Source organism: Hyperolius riggenbachi, chromosome 4 (genome assembly GCF_040937935.1).
Source record: "Hyperolius riggenbachi isolate aHypRig1 chromosome 4, aHypRig1.pri, whole genome shotgun sequence".
Taxonomy (NCBI): domain Eukaryota; kingdom Metazoa; phylum Chordata; class Amphibia; order Anura; family Hyperoliidae; genus Hyperolius; species Hyperolius riggenbachi.
The window spans coordinates 21,147,766-21,170,468 of record NC_090649.1 but is presented as its reverse complement, the minus strand read 5'-3'; the positions used below and the strand labels follow the sequence as shown (position 1 = coordinate 21,170,468).

At 45.8% G+C, this 22,703-nt stretch overlaps 1 protein-coding gene across 1 annotated transcript in view; it reads left to right on the top strand.

Annotated features, from left to right (window-relative positions):
* The window catches only part of LOC137504568 (vomeronasal type-2 receptor 26-like), an 87,424-nt gene that overhangs the window by 1,920 nt on the left and 62,801 nt on the right, over positions 1-22,703 (top strand). The window contains exons 2-4 of the mRNA XM_068233149.1: positions 1,523-2,293; positions 6,481-6,705; positions 20,681-20,804. Coding sequence (XP_068089250.1) covers positions 1,523-2,293; positions 6,481-6,705; positions 20,681-20,804 — 1,120 coding nt within the window. The remainder of the gene's footprint in view (positions 1-1,522; positions 2,294-6,480; positions 6,706-20,680; positions 20,805-22,703) is intronic.

Genomic DNA, 22,703 nt, shown 5'->3' with positions numbered 1-22,703 from the left:
CTGGCAGTGAAAAATCAGCAGGAATAAACCAAAACAATAACACCAGGAGGTTTAAGCCAGTGGGCGTGAAGCCCACTTTGCATCCAATACACAACTGGGACAGTTTTTAACCCAGACGCCCATGTTTTTTTTTAGCTATTTTTGACATAACATGAACAGCAGAAGTGTGTGGCAAAAACTGTAGGCTGTGGACCCTGGCAGTGGGAATACAGCTAGCAGGAGTGAACTGCAGGAGTAGTGTGTAGCAGCATAATAGGCCATGGACCCTGGCGGTGGGAACACAGTATGTCCAATATACAACTGGGACAACACAGTTTTCAACCCAGACACCCCGTTTAAAAAAAAGAGCTATTTTTGACACAATAGCAACAGCAGGAGAGTAACATGATACAACATCGGGTGGAGGTTCCAGGCAGTGGTTGTGCAGCCACAGTTGGGACCTCCCCACAACTCAGACAGCATAGTTTTCAACCCAGATACCTCCAATATATTTTTTTTTAATCTTAAATCTAAGCCCAGAGCACCTGATTTGCTACATGAATTTCAAAATACTGGCGCTCAATGTCCGATGACTACAACTATCCTCAGAGCCCCTGATGAGTCATTGTTGATGACGAAACCGATAGGGTGGAGCCTGGAGAGACGCGCTGAGAGAGGAAACAGGAAACAGGTTACACGCAGCCGAAACCGGACTCTTTCTGGAGGCAACGGTGACTATGTGATGAGTTTTTTATCAAGATATATTTAATGTACGCATATACTTTTTAGGCGAGAAGCTTTTATTAAAACAGTTTTACACATGATGAGTTCTTGTATCTTATCAGGTGTATGCATATCATTGAAAGCAACAACGTTGAGAGATATACAAGTTTAAAGAAACTATCTGGTGAGCGGGGAACTATATGGGTTGTGTGACCCCTATTCCCTGGTGGAAGTGACTGCTGTCACTACCGGTGTGCTTTTGTGTGCAGGGTTTGGGGAGCACATAGGTGAAACAGAAGTGTATAAACACCCTGCACTTTGAATGTTTCTGTCACTGATGTTTTCCCATTTAAAGGTGTATATATGATCTGCAGACCCAAGTATCTGAGGATAGTTGTAGTCATTGGACATTGAGCGCCAGTATTTTGGAATTTATTGACTTATGACCAGAGGAGGTTGTTTTTACTGCGGCGCCCCACCAAACCATACAGCTTGTATTGTTGTTAAACTATCCTAAGCGCGGCTTAATAAGGTTGTTTTTTCTTGATCTGCTACATGCTTGTTTAGGGTCTATGGCTAACGATATTAGAGACAGAGGATCTGCTGGACTGCCAGGAAACTAGTATTGTTTAAAAAATAAATAAATATGATGGTCTCCACATTCCTCTCACTTTAGTTTCCCTTTAAGCTTAAAAACATAACCATTTTTTCACTCCCAATTCTTGAGAGAATTGTAATTCTGCTTCAGCGCTGCATGTTTTATTTCTGATGATATAGTTAAATATACCTCCTCCCACATACTTCAATTTTTTTCTACTAGATCAGTTATGGAGCGATGGATCCCATAGTCAGTGACAAACATCTCTTCCCTCATATTTACTGCACAGTCCCTGATGCAAGGTCCCAGCATAGAGCCATTGTCCTCCTCCTGAAGCATTTTGGCTGGAGCTGGGTGGGGATTCTGGTGGGAGATGATGAGAGCAGCGAGAGGTCCAGCATGGAGCTCTACAAGGAGATCATCCAGAGTGGCATCTGTGTGGCTTTCATGGAAACTATTAAGAGAGATGCATTGGAGAAGGAAACAAATTTATATATAATGCTTAAAACCAGCTGCAGTGTTCTTATATTTCTTGGAAATTCTAAGAATGTTTTTTATCTAGAAAGTATACTGTCTGAGAATAACAGTATCAGGAAATCCATAATCATGCCAACCATGCGCTTTTCACATGCTATCATTACGATTATTAACAGATCACTGGTGATTTCTCCCCCCAGAAGAGATATTCCAGGGCTGAGGGAGTTCCTGCTCAGTGCCGGCCCTCACAAATACAAGCATGTGCAATTTATGGCCGGAATATGGAATAAATATTTGGATTGTTGTGTTAGAAATATCTCAATGATGTATAGACCCTGCAATGTAATGGATCTTCTCAGTCAGGTGGACTCTTCTGACTATGATGTGAATAACTTTGGTTACACCTTCAGCATCTACTCTGCAGTCTATGCTGTCGCCCATGCCCTACATGACTTGTTTTCTAATAAAGAACACGGCCAACTACAGAACCACAGGAGCTCACATCAACCATGGGAGGTAAACATGAAAAGTCGTCAGTGGACTGACATAAAGTAACTTTAAAGGGAACCAGAGGCCCCAGTAAAAAAGATTCTATACATACCCGGGGCTTCCTCCAGCCCCATACGCACGGATCGCTCCCACGCCGCCGTCCTTTGCTGCCTGGATCCGCCAGTACCGAGTCCCGTCATGGCCGCCAGTCGGCCGGCAGACGTGGCCAATTGTCCGCATCACACGGGGCTCCCTCCATATACGTACGCATGAGGCTGCCTATTGCGCAGCCGCATGCGTACGGGTATGGAGGCTGCCCCTGTGATGCGGACAATTGGCCGCGTCCGCCAGAAGTGACAGGACCCGGTACCGCCGATCCAGGAAGCGGAGGATGGCGGCGTGGGAGCGATCCAGGCTTATGGGGCTGGAAGAAGCCCCAGGCATGTATAAAAGCTTTTTCTTTTTTTTCTCCTTACATTCCTCTCTGGTTCCCTTTATCCCCCTCCACTGTCAGCTGCATGGAGCTCGGGTCTTGTCGGGACACAGCATGCCAGTAGGAACCCTCATGTTCTTGTTGCTATGACGCCTGCAGTGGTACACTTTGGGAAAGATGTCACTAGAGGGTGTCATAGCAATGAGACTATGAGGGTTCCTGGTGGTGCGCAGTGTCCTGACAAGACCCAAGCTCCGTGCTGTTGACTGGGAGAGCAGCAGCAGAGGGGGATCAGAGAAACCATGGGAGAAGCCCTGCATGGGTGGAGGCCCGGGAAGCAGCAGACAGCAGGTGAGAGCAGCACAATTAGGCCTCACCTCACTCTGCCAGCATGCTCTCTGTCACAGAAAGGGGCGAATTAGCACACAGCCCCACACTGAATATCTGCAGGATAGACACACTGAGCTCCACTGTACCTATAGTGGGGGAGGCACTCAGAAACGGGTTACACACTCAGCGATCCCTACTTTTGTAGCCATTTTTTGGGCCTAAAAACGAGGCTTATACTCAAGTATATACAGAAATAGGCTGCCACTGTGGAGAGACAACAAAACATTCAATCTACTTTGTAAATGTTTAAAGTGGAGCTGAACTTTTGCACAGGACAGAAGGAAAACATAACAGAAATGCACCCTGTATGTATTTAGAGAGCCTGTCTAATTCCCCCTCATCTGTGTCTAATCACAAGTTGTAATTTGATCTCCCCCGTGTCACATGACTGCCTTTGGCAGATAAGCAGATAAGCCCATTTGAAAGCACAGGCTGTAGTCTGCTTCCATGAATCAGGAATAAGAAACTCTGCAGATTTCGTTTAGGATGTATATCAGCTTAGACCATATTTAGATCATATCTTGTTTTTTTTTTTTTTTTGGGGGGGGGGGGGTTGCCACCAGTTTTTGTGTGTGGGTGTTTTTAGTAATTATGTTATTCTTTATGCAATATAAGGTGCAAAAATACACTGTTTCTCCATTTCCATCCACTATGGTTTTAAAATAAACAATGCTACTGCACACAAAAGAAAACATTTTATTTGTCCATGTGTCCTGTTAACCAGCTGAGCGGTCTGGATGAGCTCTGGACGAGCTCAGCTCGTCCATCACCGCCGGAGGCTGCCGCTCAGGCCCTGCTGGGCCGATTTGGCTCAAATAAAAAGCAGCACACGCAGCCGGCACTTTGCCAGCCGCGTGTGCTGCCTGATCACCGCTGCAGCGCGGCGATCCGCCGCATGCAGCGGCGAAAGAGGGTCCCCCCAGCCGCCTGAGCCCAGCGTAGCCGGAAAAAAAGTTCCGGCCAGCGCTAAGGGCTGGATCGGAGTCGGCTGACGTCAGGACGTCGGCTGACGTCCATGACGTCACTCCGCTCGTCGCCATGGCGACGAGGTAAGCGAAACACGGAAGGCCGCTCATTGCGGCCTTCCGTGTTATTTCTGGGCGCCGGAGGCAAACAGAAGATCGCCTCCGGAGCGCCCTCTAGTGGGCTTTCATGCAGCCAACTTTCAGTTGGCTGCATGAAATAGTTTTTTTTTTAATTAAAAAAAAACCCTCCCGCAGCCTCCCTGGCGATCTTAATAGAACGCCAGGGTGGTTAATCCCAACATTTTAATGATGCCCCTAGCACAATGTATGGGGATAATAAATTATTTGGAAGTAAAGGTGTATTTTTTGTGTTGTGTTTCTTGTTTTCACATTGTACCTTAGCAATAATTATAAGCCCTCATTTGCAAAAAGAACAGAATTTAAAACAGAATACATAAACTGTTACCTTAGGGACTCAACTTTTTAATATTTATGGCATGAGGGTATAATACTGTCACTTTGTTTTATTTTACGAGCTTTTTATTTTGGTACTGAATATGTGAAAATAATAATAAAAAATATTGTTTTTTATTCAGTTTTTCACTTAAAGTAATTCATAAGACATAGGCCTCAACCCCCCAAAGGAACTAAAATCCATTCTACAACTTCTTACGGTTAAACCCCATATGTGTTATTTGACAACTATCTGGGCATCTAGCCTTTAATGATGAAGTGTCTACGTGGCTTTGTACAGGCCAATGTTTTTCCACAAAGTATTTTAGTGCCATACTTTGTTTCCTTAGCCCCAGAAGAGCCTAGATAACAGGGAAATGCCACAAATGTCACCATTATGGAAAGCTAACAACCAGGGCTATTCAAAACTGGGTGTTTTATAAGCTACCAACTAGTGCAAATTTGCTGAAACCCTGTGCCCTGCTGTGTGAATGCTTCACTTTCATTAGCAATGTCAGCTGTCCTTATTATTATCTGTATCCAAACTGCTCCTGATCGATCCTGTTGTCAATTGGGAGCAGATCGGACATTTAGGAAGTAATTGTCAGATCCTGTCAGTTGGACAGGAAATTGCATTAGTGGCTGAATAGTGTAGCTAGTGGCTGGATAGTGTAATGGTTAAGGGCTCTGCCTGTGACACAGGTGACCTGGGTTCAAAGTCTCGGTTCTACCTGTTCAGTAAGGAAGTCAAAAGAGAAGCTGGAGGTTGGCACTACAGTGGCATAGCATATGTTACTCTGTATGTAGAGCATGCAGTGGATGGAAATGAAGTTCAAGCACCTAGCCTCCGTAGAAGCGTTGTTTAGCGCAAAACGGCCTTCAGGCATCCTGTGCCCTGCACCCACCGCCACCGACGCCTCTTCTCACTTGGTATGTGCATCACCAATTGCAGCTTTCAATATTGTTGTACCATTTGCACTTTTTTGATACTTGAAGCAATACATTGAACAATTGCAGCAGTGCCTGCTGTCCTTCCATCTTCATTTACCTCTGCCTGATCAGTAAGCCAGCACCTATTCAGTAGAAGACCTTGTGCAAGTCTTCCTAACACTGCTACTGCCTATAGAGCGCGTCCTAGTGGCTGCAGCTCTGGCGCTTTGAGTCCGCCAGGAGAAAAGCGCGATATAAATGTTCCGTGTCTTGTCTTGTCATTATGTGTACCCAACATGGGGCTTGATTCACAAAAGGGAGCTATATTAGTTAGCAGGCCTAAAAGCCCCTTGGCACGTCTAAACCCCTTTAGGGCGCGCAAAGTTTTGCGTGCTAAGTTAGCACCTGCAAAGATTAGCGCTGCCCGTAGCGCGCGAAGCGTCGAACCGGGTGCGCCGAAAACGTCACACCGGGTTCGTCTAAAACGTCGCACCGTGTGCACATAAAACGTTGTGCAACGTTTCGGGCGCACCCAGTGCAATGTTTCGGACGCACTCGGTGCAACGTTTTACGTGCTACGGGCAGAGCTAAACTTTGCGCGCAATCAATAAAAGCTTTTAGGTGTGCTAACTGAGTTAGCACCCTTTTATGAATCGAGCCCATGATGTCTTACCATATTATTATACTGTATTGTGCATGGCTGAGGGAGACCTTTTAGGAATTTCCCCCTTGAAAATGCTGAGTTTGCCCCTGGGTGTGCAGACAGAGAAGGGGATAAATATGAGGTGAGTGTGTAGGTTGCAAAGGGGGTAAATGTGAGGGAGTGCGCAGACAGAGAGGGGGAGCGTGCGGGGAAGCATACAGGCAAAGAAGGTGTTAAATGTGAGGGGTGTGAAGGCAGAGAAGGGGATACGTCGGGGAGGAGGGAGTGCAGATAGTCATGGATTACTTCTGGGTAAAATGCATCTTTATACCAGTTGATGGATTCATCTTTCAGTTTCTTGTTCAGTATCACTTGAAAAATTGTTCTCTTTTTTCTCCAGCTTCATCCATATTTAAAAAACCTTAATTTTAAAACTACCGGTGGAGACCTCATACACTTTGATGAGAAGGGATCAGTACCGGCACACTTCAGTGTATCTAACGTCATTATATTTCCTAATGAAACAATGGTAAAGCTACATGTTGGACATTTTGCTGAAGGTGCTGAGGGTCTCCAGTTTTTGCGCACCAACACAGCCGTTCACTGGGACCCGAGGTTTGTCCAGGTGATGATACCAGGGGTTGTATTATATAAAGGGCAGAAAAGAATCTGGGCGGTGTATAATGAAATTACACATTTCTTGATAAAAAGAAAGTAACTGCGCACTGATCTGCAGGGCACGTTGGCTTACCAACGGTGTCACATATACAGGAGATTCACTAAGGCCTCGTTCCCACTATACGTGCTGTCATATGCATTTCAGCAATGTGTATAGTGTGCGATATGCAAATACATCACAAGTGCATAGGTTGCACCGCCTGACGTTCTCACGTATGTGTGCTGCACAGCAGAGCCTTGTGATATCGCACTGCTGCACGTATTTGTGGTCAGCGCACAAAGCTGACCCATTCACTGAACAGCACCACAACGGATGGCAGGCTTAACACTAGAGATGTCGTGAACATCACATTTTGGGTTCACGCACATGAACTTCCGGAAAAAGTTTGAACCTCCATACAGTGCCGGTTCTAGCAACAATTGGGCCCCAGGGCAAAATTAGCCTGGGGCCCCCCAACAGACACTGCGACCAAAAAGCGGCACTAGGGGCCCTTTGTTGCAGCCAAATTTCCCTCCTTGGCTCCGGCTGCTGACCTTCCTCGTTCCCAATCACCTCCCAACTGAACTGTACTCCCCGGGGCCCCTTGTAGAGTCTTAGGCAGTGCACGTATTTGTGTTCAGAACACAAAGCTGACCCATTCACTGATCAGCACCACAATGTGTGGCAATCCGGATGTCAAGCGGATGTATGTCGCTTGCATTCCATAATGTGAACAAGGCTTAACACTTGCTTCACACTTATGTCTGCAATTCAGCACTTCAGCCGTGTTTTTTTGTTTGTTTTGTTTTGTTTTTGTATTTCTAATTCTACGTTTTGCGATTTTTTTTTTTGGCTGCTATTCTTTACTTGTTTTATGTGATTTTGCAGAATGCGATTTTCCCGTGCATTTCAATGAGGTTCAAGTGACACTAAAGCCGGAAAAAGCCTTACGATATAATGAATTCTACGTGTAGTACGGATAATTGATAAAACATCTGTAGCAAAGAAAAAAAGTCTCATATTTTTAGTTTTAGTTATGTAGCTTTTTAATTTTTTTTCATAATAGTATTGCATCATTCTCTGATATTTGCAGTCTACAAATGTAACATTCTCTGGAGATGCAGCTGCAAGCAGTCAGGATACCCCCGCAGCTGCTTCGGTTTCTCGGTCGGGCCTTTCTCCCGTCCCTCCGGCGTCTAGCACGCCGATGGCGGGATTGTCAGTGGCTCATAGGGTGGCTTTTTCACGCGCGTGCGTGCACAGACAGGACCTTTATGCGGGGAGGGGGCGCGTCAGCTGACCTGCCGGTCGGCTGACGTCAGAGGAGACTCTCGGCGTTTCCGATTGGCTGATGGGTATGGGCGTGGCCGAGGGGTCTCCTCCGCTTCTTAAGCCTTCTCGAGTCACTTGCAAACTGTCTGCTGTTGCGAATGCTTCGTGTTAGCACTCAGACCTTAGATAGATCCGGTGTGCTTTGATCCGGGAGGAAACCGGGGATTTCACACAAGACTAGGATTTATTATTACTATTGTATTATATTGCTTGATAACCTGTGTATGACTCTGGCTCTTTTCTGACCGCTTTCGCTTAACGTTTCTGTACTTTAGCCCATCTGATTCTGTTGCTGACTCTGCCTGAATATCTCTATCCTTCTGCCTGCCGATTTTGTACTGTATTTGCCCGCCTGTTGCCAATCCGATCTGTCTGACCACTCCACTCACCAGTGAGCCCTTGTCACTGGTGACGTTCATTACTGATAGTACCCACCAGCTCCTCTGGTGAGGTTCTGCCAAACTGATCAGTATTACTGTTGCAACAAGCACTATACACTATTGTTTATCTTGCTAGCTATACTTGCATTATTGGTGATTCTGCAGATCACCACATAATCAGGTATAGTGTCTGGTTTATTGGTGATACTGCAGATCACACAATAACCAGACTCCTGTTTTGCTACACCAATCGTTACAACACACTACAGTTTACAAACTAAGTTTCATAACTTTTCCTGTACTGGAAACAATATTAGACTCATATCTGTGCTGCTAATGTTTTATTTCTTAGCTGTACTACACATACAATTCAATATATCATAAGTTTATTTTGAAGAGACTCTGTAACAAAATGCTCAGCCTTATTTCTTCTATCCTATAAGTTCCTATACCTGTTCTAATGTGGTCAGCATTACTACAGCCTTTGCTAGTTGCACTGTCTCTGTAATATATCTAATCTTCTTTTCTTTGTCAAGCTTTGTCAACCCAGGAAGGAATGGGCAGCCTCTGCTGTGATGGGGAGAAGTTATGCACGCCCCTCCACTCCCCCTGCAGGCTCTGTGTGCTTTGTTTACTACACACAGACAGAGCTCTCCAAGGTGGAAGGGATCTGCCTGTCTCATGCTGAGAACTGTGAGAATCCCAGACTGGAGTGCAGATAATTTTCTATGTAATAAAAAACTTTTCGTATAGTTTAACTTGAGATATATACAAACATCACTTCCTGGTTAGCAGCCACGTTTTTTGTTTGTAAACACTGCCTAAAACTGGCAATTAAAAGCCAGGATTGCAGCAAGGAGTGGCAGAAACAGCACAGAGGGGCCCAGGAGAACATAAGGAATAGAATGGTATGCTTTTTATTGTAAGAATTTGAGAGTACAGATTCTCTTTAACTTCAGATTCCCCTTAATTTATATGACACTGTATCCAATTAATTTCAAACTAGGATGCAATTCTATGCGTTACAAATATGATATTTTAGACAAATCACCTTTCCATTCTGAAAAAAAAAAAAAAGCGCAACAAAAAAAATTGAACTACAATGCAATGCCACTGACCTGCATTAGATATGTGGTGAGCACAAATTCACAAAAATAGAAAATTCACACAAATTCTGTCATGAAAGAAAAAGGCCTTCAAGAGACTCTGAAGCGAGTCTAAATTTACTTTTTTAACCTCTTGACGACCAGCTAACGCCGATTGGCGTAAACTGGTCATCTGCGGGTTACCATGGAAACGGCCGCACGATCGAGCGGCCTTTCCATGTCAGTTCACGGAGGGTGTCTCCGTGAACAGCCAAAGAGCCGCCGATAGCGGCTCGCCGGCAAAGTGTAAACAGGCGGGGAAGAAATCCCCGCTGTTTACATGATACGGCGCTGCTGCGCAGCAGCGCCGTAAGTCAGATCGGCGATCCCCGGCCTCTGATTGGCCGGGGATCGCCGGCATATGATAGGCTGAAGCCTAACCCACAATGCGCAGGATGGATATCCGTCCTGCGCAGCCCAGGAAGGGAGAGGGAGGTAAGGGGAGGGAGCGCACAAAACGCTGCGGAGGGGGGCTTTAAGGAGCCCCCCCCCCCCCCCGCTACCCACTAATGGCCGGCGGCGATCAGACCCCCCCAGCAGGACATCCCCCTAGTGGGGAAAAAAGGGGGGTAGTCTGATCGCCCTGCTGCACTGCTGATCGGTGAAAATTCCCCTGGTCGGCAAGTGGTTAACATGTAGTCATGTTAAGCAGTATAACCCCTGCTAAAATGCCGCTATTCCACGGCAAAACGAGGGGTTTATACCCCCCAATTCCCCCCTGCAAAATCCACAACTTTCTTGGTCGTGGATTTTGATTCCCTGGGAGGCAGAGCTTTCAGCTGCAGCTCTGCCTCCATGCGCGTCAATCGCCGCGCGGATCTCCGCCTCTCCTCTGCCCCTCTCTGTGAAGGCAGATTAAGAGGGGCGGGGAGGGACGGCGATCAGGGGGATTGACACGCTGAGAGGCAGAGGTACAGCCATAAGCTCTGCCTCATCAGGAAGCACTCCCCGGATGTAGGAGAGGGGATTTGGGGGGTATAAACCCCCTCGTTTTGCCACGGGATGGCGGTGGTTTAGCAGGGGTTATACTGCTTAACATGACTGCATGTTAAAAAAGAAAATATAGACTTGCTTCAGAGTCTCTTTAATGCTGGTAAATTTGCCAGTAGTTATGTGATTTGAGTAAAGCGTGTTGTGCAATTAGTGCAATTAGCACGCATCGTGCTGTGGTAACGTGCATTTTTCAAATGTCTGCTTACAACGAATTTACTGGCATTTAGTGAACCAACCGCATAGTTACAAACATTGCCAACTGGTTGCACTACACCATAAATAAAATCCACTTACACCAATGCAGATCGATTACTGAACCATATTGCAAGAGCAGCCATCTTTGTGATTGAGTTTTTTATCCTATTATAATGCATTGCTGTTTTGCTAGAGAGATATAGGAACCCTCAGGGTTCTTATTGTTTATACATGCTTCTCCACAGCAGCCTGTAGACTGAGCACACTGTACATAAACTCTACGGTCTCTGCCTATAGATCACTCTATATCTGATAATCGTGAGGAACGACGTGTCTCATGATTATCCTAGGTATCTCCTAAGAATATAAACATCTTCCCGGCCCGTGTGCAGTGTTAAAGCCTGCACTAGCCTCCTCCTCTGTTTGGCTCCTTCGCAATCCTCTGTTTTACGTGACCCTGATGTATGCTGTGATGTCAATGATTTCCATAGGCCACTTCTTTCAACTCCACCCCTACTGCCCATTTCCGGCTAAATCTATACTAACTTATCTGTAACATGTGATAAGGTCTGACCATTGCACACTGCATAGCCTTTCCTGTTCCTTTCTATGCCCAGGAAGTAGGAAGGACATTTGCAGGAACTTGGTACTGTAAGGGTCTGGAGGCGCCCGTTCATGGAAAGGTGAGTCTATAAATATATATATATATATATATATATATATATATACTGATATATGTATATACAGTGGCTTGCAAAAGTATTCGGCCCACTTGAAGTTTTCCACATTTTGTCACATTACTGCCACAAACATGAATCAATTTCATTGAAATTCCACATGAAAGACCAACACAAAGTGGTGTACATGTGAGAAGTGGAATGAAAATCATACATGATTCCAAACATTTTTTACAAATAGTGGGGTATGCCTAATTATTCGGCCCCCTTTGATCTGAGTGCAGTCAGTTGCCTATAGACATTGCCTGATGAGTGCTAATGACTAAATAGAGTGCACCTGTGTGTAATCTAATGTCAGTACAAATACAGCTGCTCTGTGAGGGCCTCAGAGGTTTTCTAAGAGAATATTGGGAGCAACAACACCATGAAGTCCAAAGAACACACAAGACAGGTCAGGGATCAAGTTATTGAGAAATTTAAAGCAGGCTTAGGCTACTAAAAGATTTTCAAAGCCTTGAACATCCCATGGAGCACTGTTCAAGCGATCATTCAGAAACGGAAGGAGTATGGCACAACTGTAAACCTACCAAGGCAAGGCCAGACACCTAAACTCACAGGCCAAACAAGGAGAGCACTGATCAGAAATGCAGTCAAGAGGCCCATGGTGACTCTGGATGAGCTGCAGAGACCTACAGCTCAGGTGGGAGAATATGTCCAAGGGACAACTATTAGTCATGCACTGCACAAAGTTGGCCTTTATGGAAGAGTGGCAAGAAGAAAGCCATTGTTAACAGAAAAGCATAAGAAGTCCTGTTTGCAGTTTGCCACAAGCCATGTGGGGGACAGAGCAAACATGTGGAAGAAGGTGCTCTGGTCAGATGAGACCAAAATGGAACTTTTTGGCCAAAATGCAAAACGCTATGTGTGTCGGAAAACTAACACTGCACATCACTCTGAACACACCATCCACATTGTCAAATATGATGGTGGCAGCATCATGCTCTGGGGTGCTTCTCTTCAGCAGGGACAGGGAAGCTGGTCAGAGTTGATGGGAAGATGGATGGAGCCAAATACAGGGCAATCTTGGAAGAAAACCTCTTGGAGTCTGCAAAAGACTTGAGACTGGGGCGGAGGTTCACCTTCCAGCAGGACAACAACCCTAAACATAAAGCTACGGCAACAATGGAATGGTTTAAAACAAAACAGATCCATGTGTTAGAATGGCCCAGTCAAAGTCCAGATCTAAATCCAATCGAGAATCTGTGGCAAGATCTGAAAACTGCTGTTCACAAACGCTGTCCATCTAATCTGACTAAGCTGGAGCTGTTTTGCAAAGAAGAATGGGCACGGATTTCAGTCTCTAGATGTGCAAAGCTGGAAGAGACAGACTGGCAGATGTAATTGCAGCAAAAGGTGGTTCTACAAAGTATTGACTCAGGGGGCTGAATAATTACGCACATCCCACTTTGCAGTTATTGATTTGTAAAAAAATGTTTGGAATCATGTATGAGTTTCGTTCCACTTGTCACGTGTACACCACTTTGTATTGGTCTTTCACACGGAATTCCAATAAAATTGATTCATGTTTGTGACAGTAATGCGACAAAATGTGGAAAACTTCAAGGGGGCCGAATACTTTTGCAAGCCACTATATATATATATATATATATATATATATATATATATATATATATATATTTATATATATATATATATATATATATATATTTATATATATATATATATAATGCAGTATCCAACAGTGTTCTAAGAGGTGTCCAACCTTATGGCTGTCTCGTTTTAGACAAAGACAATTGGTAGTTCAGAGTAAAATTCAGAACGATTTTATTTATGCACATTGTTAGATATTACCTTATAGATACACTCACCTAAAGGATTATTAGGAACACCATACTAATACGCTGTTTGATCCCCTTTCGCCTTCAAAACTGCCTTAATTTAATGTGGCATTGATTCAACAAGGTGCTGAAAGCATTATTTACAAATGTTGGCCCATATTGATAGGACAGCATCTTGCAATTGATGGAGATTTGTGGGATGCACATCCAGGGCACAAAGCTCCCATTCCATCACATCCCAAAGATGCTCTATTAGGTTGAGATCTGGTGACTGTAGGGGCCATTTTAGTACTGTGACTCATTATCATGTTCAAGAAACCAATTTGAAATGATTTGAGCTTTGTGACAATTATCCTGCTGGAAGTAGCCATCAGAGGATGGGTACATAGTGGTCATGAAATAATGCACATGGTCAGAAACAATGCTCAGGTAGCCCGTGGCATTTAAACAATGCTCAATTGGCACTAAGGGGCCTAAAGTGTCCCAAGAAAACATCCCCCACACCATTACACCACCACCACCAGCCTGCACAGTGGTAGCAAGGCATGATGGATCCATGTTCTCCTGTTTACGCCAAATTCTGACTCTATTAAGACTCATCAGACCAGGCAACATTTTTCCAGTCTTCAGCTGTCCAATTTTGGAGAGCTTGTGCAAATTGTAGCCTCTTTTTCCTATTTGTAGTGGAGATTAGTGGTACCCGGTGGGGTCTTCAGCTCTTGTAGCCCATCCGCCTCAAGGTTGTGCATGTTATGGCTTTACAAATGCTTTGCTCAGAGCCGAGCCTGGGCGGGTGCTGCGGGTGCATCGCACCCAGGCGCCTGTCTCCGACAGGCGCCGCCCAGCCTCCGCTCACCCCATCTGGCCGCCGCTCTCTCCCTCCCTTCCTCCCTCCCTGTAGCCGCCGCCGCCGCTGCGTCAGACCTCGATCAGGCGGCGACCAATAGTGCGGGCGCTAGGACCCAGCGCCCGCACTGATATGCGGAAGTGACATCACTTCCGCATATAGAGCGGGTGCGTCCGGCGCCCGCACTTACTGGTCGGGTCGCCGCTGATCTTGAGGTCTGCTGAGTGCTGGCTGACTGACTGCCAGGTAAGGGGGGGAGCGGCGGCGGCTAGAGGGGGTCTCCCTGTCACTCACTCACTAATGGCGCTCCCTGTCACTCACTAATGGGGCTCCCTGTCACTCGCTCACTAATGGGGCTCCCTGTCACTCACTAATGGGGCTCCCTGTCACTCACTAATGGGGCTCCCTGTCACTCACTCGCTCACTAATGGGGCTCCCTGTCACTCGCTCACTAATGGGGCTCCCTGTCACTCACTAATGGGGCTCCCTGTCACTCACTCACTAATGGGGCTCCCTGTCACTCGCTCACTAATGGCGCTCCCTGTCACTCGCTCACTAATGGGGCTCCCTGTCACTCGCTCACTAATGGGGCTCCCTGTCACTCACTAATGGGGCTCCCTGTCACTCACTCACTAATGGGGCTCCCTGTCACTTGCTCACTAATGGGGCTCCCTGTCACTCGCTCACTAATGGGGCTCCCTGTCACTCACTAATGGGGCTCCCTGTCACTCGCTCACTAATGGGGCTCCCTGTCACTCGCTCACTAACGGGGCTCCCTGTCACTCGCTCACTAACGGGGCTCCCTGTCACTCGCTCACTAACGGGGCTCCCTGTCATTCGCTCACTAACGGGGCTCCCTGTCACTCGCTCACTAACGGGGCTCCCTGTCACTCGCTCACTAACGGGGCTCCCTGTCACTCGCTCACTAACGGGGCTCCCTGTCACTCGCTCACTAACGGGGCTCCCTGTCACTCGCTCACTAACGGGGCTCCCTGTCACTCGCTCACTAACGGGTCTCCCTGTCACTCGCTCACTAACGGGTCTCCCTGTCACTCGCTCACTAACGGGTCTCCCTGTCACTCGCTCACTAACGGGTCTCCAGGCTGTTTGTCATTATGTGCATTTACTGGTGAAAAGCTGTCTCTTATGTGCATTTGCTGGCGAAAAGCGGTCTTTTTATGTGCATTTACTGGTGAAAAGCGGTCTTTTTATGTGCATTTACTGGTGAAAAGCGGTCTTTTTATGTGCATTTACTGGTGAAAAGCGGTCTTTTTATGTGCATTTACTGGTGAAAAGCGGTCTTTTTATGTGCATTTACTGGGGAAAAGCGGTCTTTTTATGTGCATTTACTAGGGAAAAGCGGTCTTTTTATGTGCATTTACTGGGGAAAAGCTGTCTGTCATTACGTGCATTTACTGATGAAAGGCTGTCTGTCATTACGTGCATTTACTGGTGAAACGCTGTCTCTTATGTGCATTTAGTGTGGAAATTTTGTCAGTAAAAAATCTTTTCTCAGTAAATGTTTAGGTGTTTGTCAGTAAAAAAATAACGTGAAAGGTTGGCAACACTGGCTGGCGGTGCAACGGGAAAGATACAGGCAGCCCACCTCACGCTTGGGCTTGGTGGGGGGAGATGCCAACAGCGAGCGGAAGTAGGGTGGCCGCAGGCAGCCAGAAGTACGCAGTGTGTGACTGCGTCGCACTCGCAGAGCCTCTCAGCCTGAGTCAGTCCAGAGACTAGCAGACTCGCAGGCAGCCAAAGCCAGCCAGGAGCAAGCTCATGGAAGAGGGGTAAGAATGGGGTATCACATGCATGCGTAAAGAGGTGGAAGGTGTGGGTGTGATTAGGCAGGACATGGGTGTGGTTATGTGGTTGGGCGTGGTTAATTTAACCACTCCCATAGGCGCCAGAAAAATCTTGCACCCAGGTGCCAGGCACCCCAGGCTCACCCCTGGCTTTGCTGCATACCTTGGTTGTAATGAGTGGTTATTTCAGTCAACGTTGCTCTTCTATCAGCTTGAAGCAGTCGGCCCATTCTCCTCTGACCTCAAGCATCAACAAGGCATTTTCGCCCACAGGACTGCCGCATATTGGATGTTTTTCCCTTTTTACACCATTCTTTCTAAACCCTAGACATGGTTGTGTGTGAAAATCCCAGTAACTGAGCAGATTGTGAAATACTGGCCCATCTGGCACCAACAACCATGACACGCTCAAAATTTCTGAAATCGCCCTTCTTTCCAATTCTGACATTCCGTTTGGAGTTCAGGAGATTGTCTTCTTGACCAGGACCATACCCCTAAATGCATTAAAGCAACTGCCATGTAATTGGTTGATTAGATAATTGCATTCATGAGAAATTGAACAAGTGTTCCTAATAATTTTTTAGGTGAGTGTATATATACAGTGGGATGCGAAAGTTTTGGCAACCTTGTTAATAGTCATGATTTTCCTGTATAAATCGTTGATTGTTACTATAAAAAAATGTCTAGTTCTTGGGAGGATTAGTCTAAGGTTTATCCCTGGACCTTCTTTTTGTTGGAGCAGCGACCACGACGACCCAAGGCAGAGTGGGGACAGCAATACCCCACAGGCGCTAATAAGTGGTTGCCTCAAACAGCAACCTACCTTTGTGATATGCATATTTCTTGTTACCCTTATGATTACCCTGGTGACCTAACGATATTGCGCCAGATTAGACTCCCGGATCTCCCTGTGTTTTTCTGCCCACAATTCTACAATTTGCAGGAACTGGAAACATGGCACAGAGCTACCAGATGTGATATACAAGACTTAGACTTGTGTTCCATGTATATGGTATACAGTACAGACAGGAGCAGGAAAGATGGCACAAAATAGATCAGGCCCAGTCTAAAGGTCATGTGAGTGAAGCTACCACACATGGATGCAGAAATATCAAAGCTGGTGGGAAGTGTATGTAGTATACTAGCTAGTGGATGGGAAGTCCTTTAAAAAAATTAGGTAGCCGGGGTTCATATTTCTTCAGGACAACAAAATCAGTATTTTTTTAAGTGCGTTATTCATTTAAGAAGAGTTTAGAGTTGATGGAATGCACTGTTGTTATTGGTAGATAGGGATGACCAGGGGAACTTTGTGTATGGGTTTTTGCTTCAAAAATAGCTAATTTGCGTCAGGGAATACTTTTGTGAACTTGTTGAGTAAAATTTGATGCCCTCACATCTCAAAAAGATGTTTTTCTTTTTTTACCTTATTTTATTATAAAGTCGTCTTCAACATTAATTTCCAAGTGGAATCGCCGCATTCCCGCAGCAGAACAAGTGATTTATTTTTGAAAAATAGCCCTACAAAGTTCCAGGGCTCACAGGGCTTTTCTTCCTGGTAGAGGCAGAGCTTTGGGATGTAGCTCTGCCTCCTCCGCAGTCAATCACTGCCGGTCTCTGCCTCTCTCTTCTTTCACTGAGAGGGGTGGGGGAAGGCGTAGATCGTCAGAGATTGATTGCGGAGAGGCAGAGCTACTGCACAAAGCTCTGCCTCCCCAGGGCAGCAGAATCTGCGACCTGCAAAGTCGTGGAACTTTGCAGGGCTATTACACTGTAATCACTCATCTGCCACGGAGATGCTGTGATTCCACTTGGAAATTAATGCTAATGAAGAGGACTTTATAACAAAATAAGGTAAAAAAAGAGACTTCAGCGTCACTTTAAAGGTGTCCATACATGGTACAATCAAGTTGTTTGAATTTCCTGTTAATTTAAACAAAATCAAGAAAAGAGGAAATTAAAAAAAAAAATTTAACGAGAAAAAAAAAACGATTATGCAATCTTTTCCATAAAAATCTGTTTTTGGAAAAATCAAACAGAAAAGTAGAACTGAAGTTTCTATTTGATCATTTGTTTGATATTTTTGGAAAAATTGATCATAACGGAGTTCTGTGGGGGGTTTTGAAAACAAAAACTGACACTTACCTGGGGCTTCTACCAGCCCCCTGCAGCTGTCATGTCCCGCGACGTCCTCTACAATCTGCTATTCCCCGCCGCCGTCACCGTTCAATTATTTGTCTAACCAGATGAATACGACTGCACCTGCACGCATCCTAGTTCCCGCTGGCGTCTCCGGGAGCTTACTGCATAGGCTCAGTATCATACTGTGCCTGCACAGTAAGCTCCCGGAGAAGTGAGCGAGAGCTAGGACGCGCGCAGCCGCAGTTGTATTCGTCTAGTTAAATGAACAATTGAACGGTGATGGTGGTGGGGAACGGCGGATCGTAGAGGACGGCACGGGCACATTACAGCTGCAGGGGGCAGTAAATGCCCCAGGTAAGTGTCAGTTTTTGATTTCAAAACCCCCACAGAACCCCTATAAGGGTTTGAAGTGTATGTTATGTTGGTTACATTTTTCTGATTGTTTGATCAAGTGGAAAAATTGACAGATTTCCCTGACTGAACAAAGACTAAAAACTTGAATCATGAGATTCTACCACAATCAACGAAGGTGGTCACAATGCAGCACTTCCATACCAAGCTAAGACAGATGCTATATTCGACATTTCAGAGTGGTGGTGGCACAGGAAGAGTCATTTCCAGCCAAACTGGTGCCAGGAACGCTCCCTTGCCTGCAAGAATGGGGCAAATTACTGCTGTTGGTCATGTCTGACATGTGGTCCTTCTCCTGCGCGATGCCACCCTCAACAGGGTGCTTCTGGATCCACCCTCAGGGAATGCCTCAACCAACAGGAATCCGACTACCTTGGGTTAACGTGGATACTCTGAGGAGTGAGGAAGCTCTGGACTTCTGGGTGTGCTAACTTGACTTGTGGCCAGAGCTTGCCCAATTTGCCATGGAGCTATTGGCTTGCCTGGCCTCAATTGTCCTGTCAGAAAGGACATTCAGTGCAGCTGGAGTGATCATTGCAGACAAGCAAAGTCACCTAACACACAAGTGTAGATTACGTAAGAATTATAAAAATGGATGACTCCAGAGTGACCAGAAAAAAACAGAGAGTTACAACATGGACATGTAAGAAAAGTCCTACTTTGATTGGATTTTTAAGCATTATTACCCTATCACATGCCACTTACTCCAGGCCTCAAGTCCTTGGCCAAAGGCACAGCTATCCTGCACCGTCCTCCACCACCCAGTATGTCGTTAGGTCCTCCTTCAATAAGCTTTACTCCAAGAAAATATATATTTTTACTACCCTGGCGTATGCCACTTACTGCAGGCCTCTGTTTCATACAGAGACTAAAATTCAAATATTTCTTCCACATGTATTTTCCCAATTTTTATTGTGTCTGTCCTATACAGAGGCTGAAATTAACGTACCGTATATACTCGCATATAAGCCGATACGCGTATAAGCTGAGGTACCCACTTTCCCCTCAGAAACCAGGAAAAGTGATTGACTCGCATATAAGCCTCCTACCCAGTATAGCCCCCCCTCCCCACAGTAACCAAATGTGCCCCCAGTGTAAGTCAGCCCCCCCTCCCCATAGCCAGATGTGCCTTGTGCTTGCACACTCCAATTCACAAGCCAGGGGACACAGGTAGTCTTGAACAGCGCACTCTGCACACCATATTGCAGGGGATGGAGGGCATGGACTCAGCAGAGAGCCAGCTGGCAAGAGCAGGATCACTAGTGCACAATCATTAAGCTCCTCTGCCAATAACAAACCTGCTCCTCCATCCGTTCTGCTCCATTGACTCGCATATAGGCCGAGGGGGTAACTTTTCAGCACATTTTTTGTGCTGAAAAATCAGGCTTATATGCGAGTATATACAGTATTTATTCAACTGGTACTTGTTTAATTTGTATGGCCTCTGTCCCAGACAAAGGCTGAAATTCAAATATTTATTCAGCAGGTAATTGCCCAATTTTTCAGGCCTCACGTAACGACTGTGATTTAAAATGTTTAGGAAGAGAAATACAAACATTTTAGTCATCTCAGAAAGTGGCTGCACATAACATTTTTTAGGCAAGTAACCACAGCAGCCACTCTACAGACCTCTGTTTGAAGAATCCGTATCTGATTTTTTTGTGATTTACTCATGAAAAAATGCCTCTGCGTAAAATATGTATTTTTTTTGTGGAACAAAAATGCCACTGTCCAGGTTTTGGCACACTTTGCGCATCTTTTTAAAATAAGTTGTGGCTGCAGAGATGTCCTGATGGTTTGGCCTGCTGTTAAAGTCAATATGGCTCGCTGTGAGATTTTGGTTTGCAAATTTTTGTAGTTCAGACATCCCAATATTTTGAGTGTCAGCGGATTTCCGTAGCCAGGAAACTATATCATGCTGATGCTGAATTTATGGAACTTGGCATCAACCTTCCATCTCATGAACCTCACTAGTGACCCATGAATATGATGGAAATTATGGCCTTCCTAGATGTAGCCACCCTTGTTTCTGCCTTTTTCTCTAAAGACCGGAGTTCAAGGAATAGATGAAAATACATAGACAGGCAGCTCTAAGTGATTACCTGTCATCTCCATTAGTTTACAAATGTTTTAAATAATGCATATCTATTTCTTCACAGATCCCCTCTTCAGTGTGCTCTCCCAGCTGCCTCCCCGGATACAGGAAGGTCCCTCAGGAAGGACAACAGAGGTGCTGCTACTACTGTGTGCCCTGTGCAGAGGGCGAGATCTCCAACCAGACAGGTGGGGAACATTTGTATGAATGTTGGGAAAGTTATCATTCTGTGGACAGTGAAAAATTAAAAAGGAGACTTAAAGTGAACCCAAGCTGAAGCTTGAGTCAAAAATCAATTACGTGTTAAAGAATAGGGAAGCCTCTGGATCCTATACAGACTTCCTGGGTCCTCCTCGCCACTGCTGCCATTCGTTGGGGCCCTCCAGGAGATCTAAGCCATGCTCCTCCTCAAGCATGAGAGCAACCATGCTGCGTCCAAGCGAGAACGACCACCCCGTGCAGAAGCATGGAGCCAGGTGTTCACACAGACTCAGTATGGCCACACTCCTCTTCAGGAGCACGGCCCAATCAGATTTTATGACAAGTCTTTCTTGTCTTTGGGTGTCCCACAAACAGCAATGGTGGACTGGAGGATGCAATGGGAAGCCTCTACAGGATTCAGAGACTTTCCCTTTCTTAGGTAAGTATTTCCTTTTTACCTCAACTTTAGCCTTTTACTGCTGGCTAATTGCGACCTATATGTGCCGACCATACTTCTTAATTTAATTTTCACATTTAATTTAAAGCTAATTTAATAAACTCTACTCATAAGTATTAACTGATCATTACTACACTTGGGAACATTATTAGGCTGAGCACAGGTCAGTGTTGCAAACCTTTCACATTATTTTTTACGACAAAGATATAAAAATGTACTGACAAACGATATTTTTTAATGACAAATACTGCGGTGTGCCAAAAAATGGGCGTGGTCATGAGTGGAGCCAAAAATGAACATAATCTGGCAGAGATTCCTCCAAAATACAGATATTATGGTAGTGGTTCCCCCAACATACACATAATCTGGCAGTGGTTCCCCAAAATATGCATAATCTGGCAGCAGTGGTTCCCAAAAATACACATAATCTGGAATCAGCAGTTCCCCATCATCCACAATCTGGCAGCGATTCTCCAATTTACATGTAATCTGGCAGTAGTGATGTTGGCAAACAGCTTACCTCACAGGTGAGCGGTTCGCCACAAATAGCTATGGGCAGCCTGGCTGTGTACTACTTCTAGGTCGCAATGACCCGCAGTAGTACACATGCCCGTGTCCACACGCGTCCATTAGTACGCATGCCCAGGACCAGCAATGCGCGTCCTTAATTGTGCGCCTGTGGCCGGGGGCGCTTTTTGCGTGTGCGTAACGTCATGAAGCATGCCTGACCACAGGTGCGCAATCAAAGACGCACACTGCTGGGCATGGGCATGCATACTAATGGACGAGTGCAGACACGGGCATGCGTACTACTGTGGGACAAATTAGAATCCGGTAGAAGTACACGGCCAGGCTGCCCATAGATGTCCACTAGTGAGCTGTTTGCCACCATCTCTATCTGGCAGCTGCGGTTCCCCCAATATACACACATTCTGGCAGCTTTTCCCAAATACACTTAATCTGGCAGCAGCAATTCCCCCAAAATGCAAATAATCTGGCAGCAGTTACCCAAAATAGTTGCCTTCAGTATAAGTAGCCAGGTCTATAGGTGTCCCCAGTATAAGTAGCCAGGTCTATAGGTGTCCCCAGTATAAGTAGCCAGGTCTATAGGTGTCCCTAGTATAAGTAGCCAGGTCTATAGGTGTCCCTAGTATAAGTAGCCAGGTCTATAGGTGTCCCCAGTTTAGGTAGCTAGGTCTATAGGTGTCCCCAGTATAAGTAGGCAAGGGTATTGGTATCCCCAGTTTAGGTAGTCTGGAAGAAGGAGCAGCGGGCACACACACAGAAGTGGGGAAGGGGGGCCGACCCCCCCTCTGACCTGGAGCCCCCCTTCCGCACTCCCCCTTCCAGAATTCAGCATTGTGGCAGCGGACGGGTCCCACCTGATGCCAGCCACAATGCTAAATTATGAAGGGGGGAGTGAGGAAGG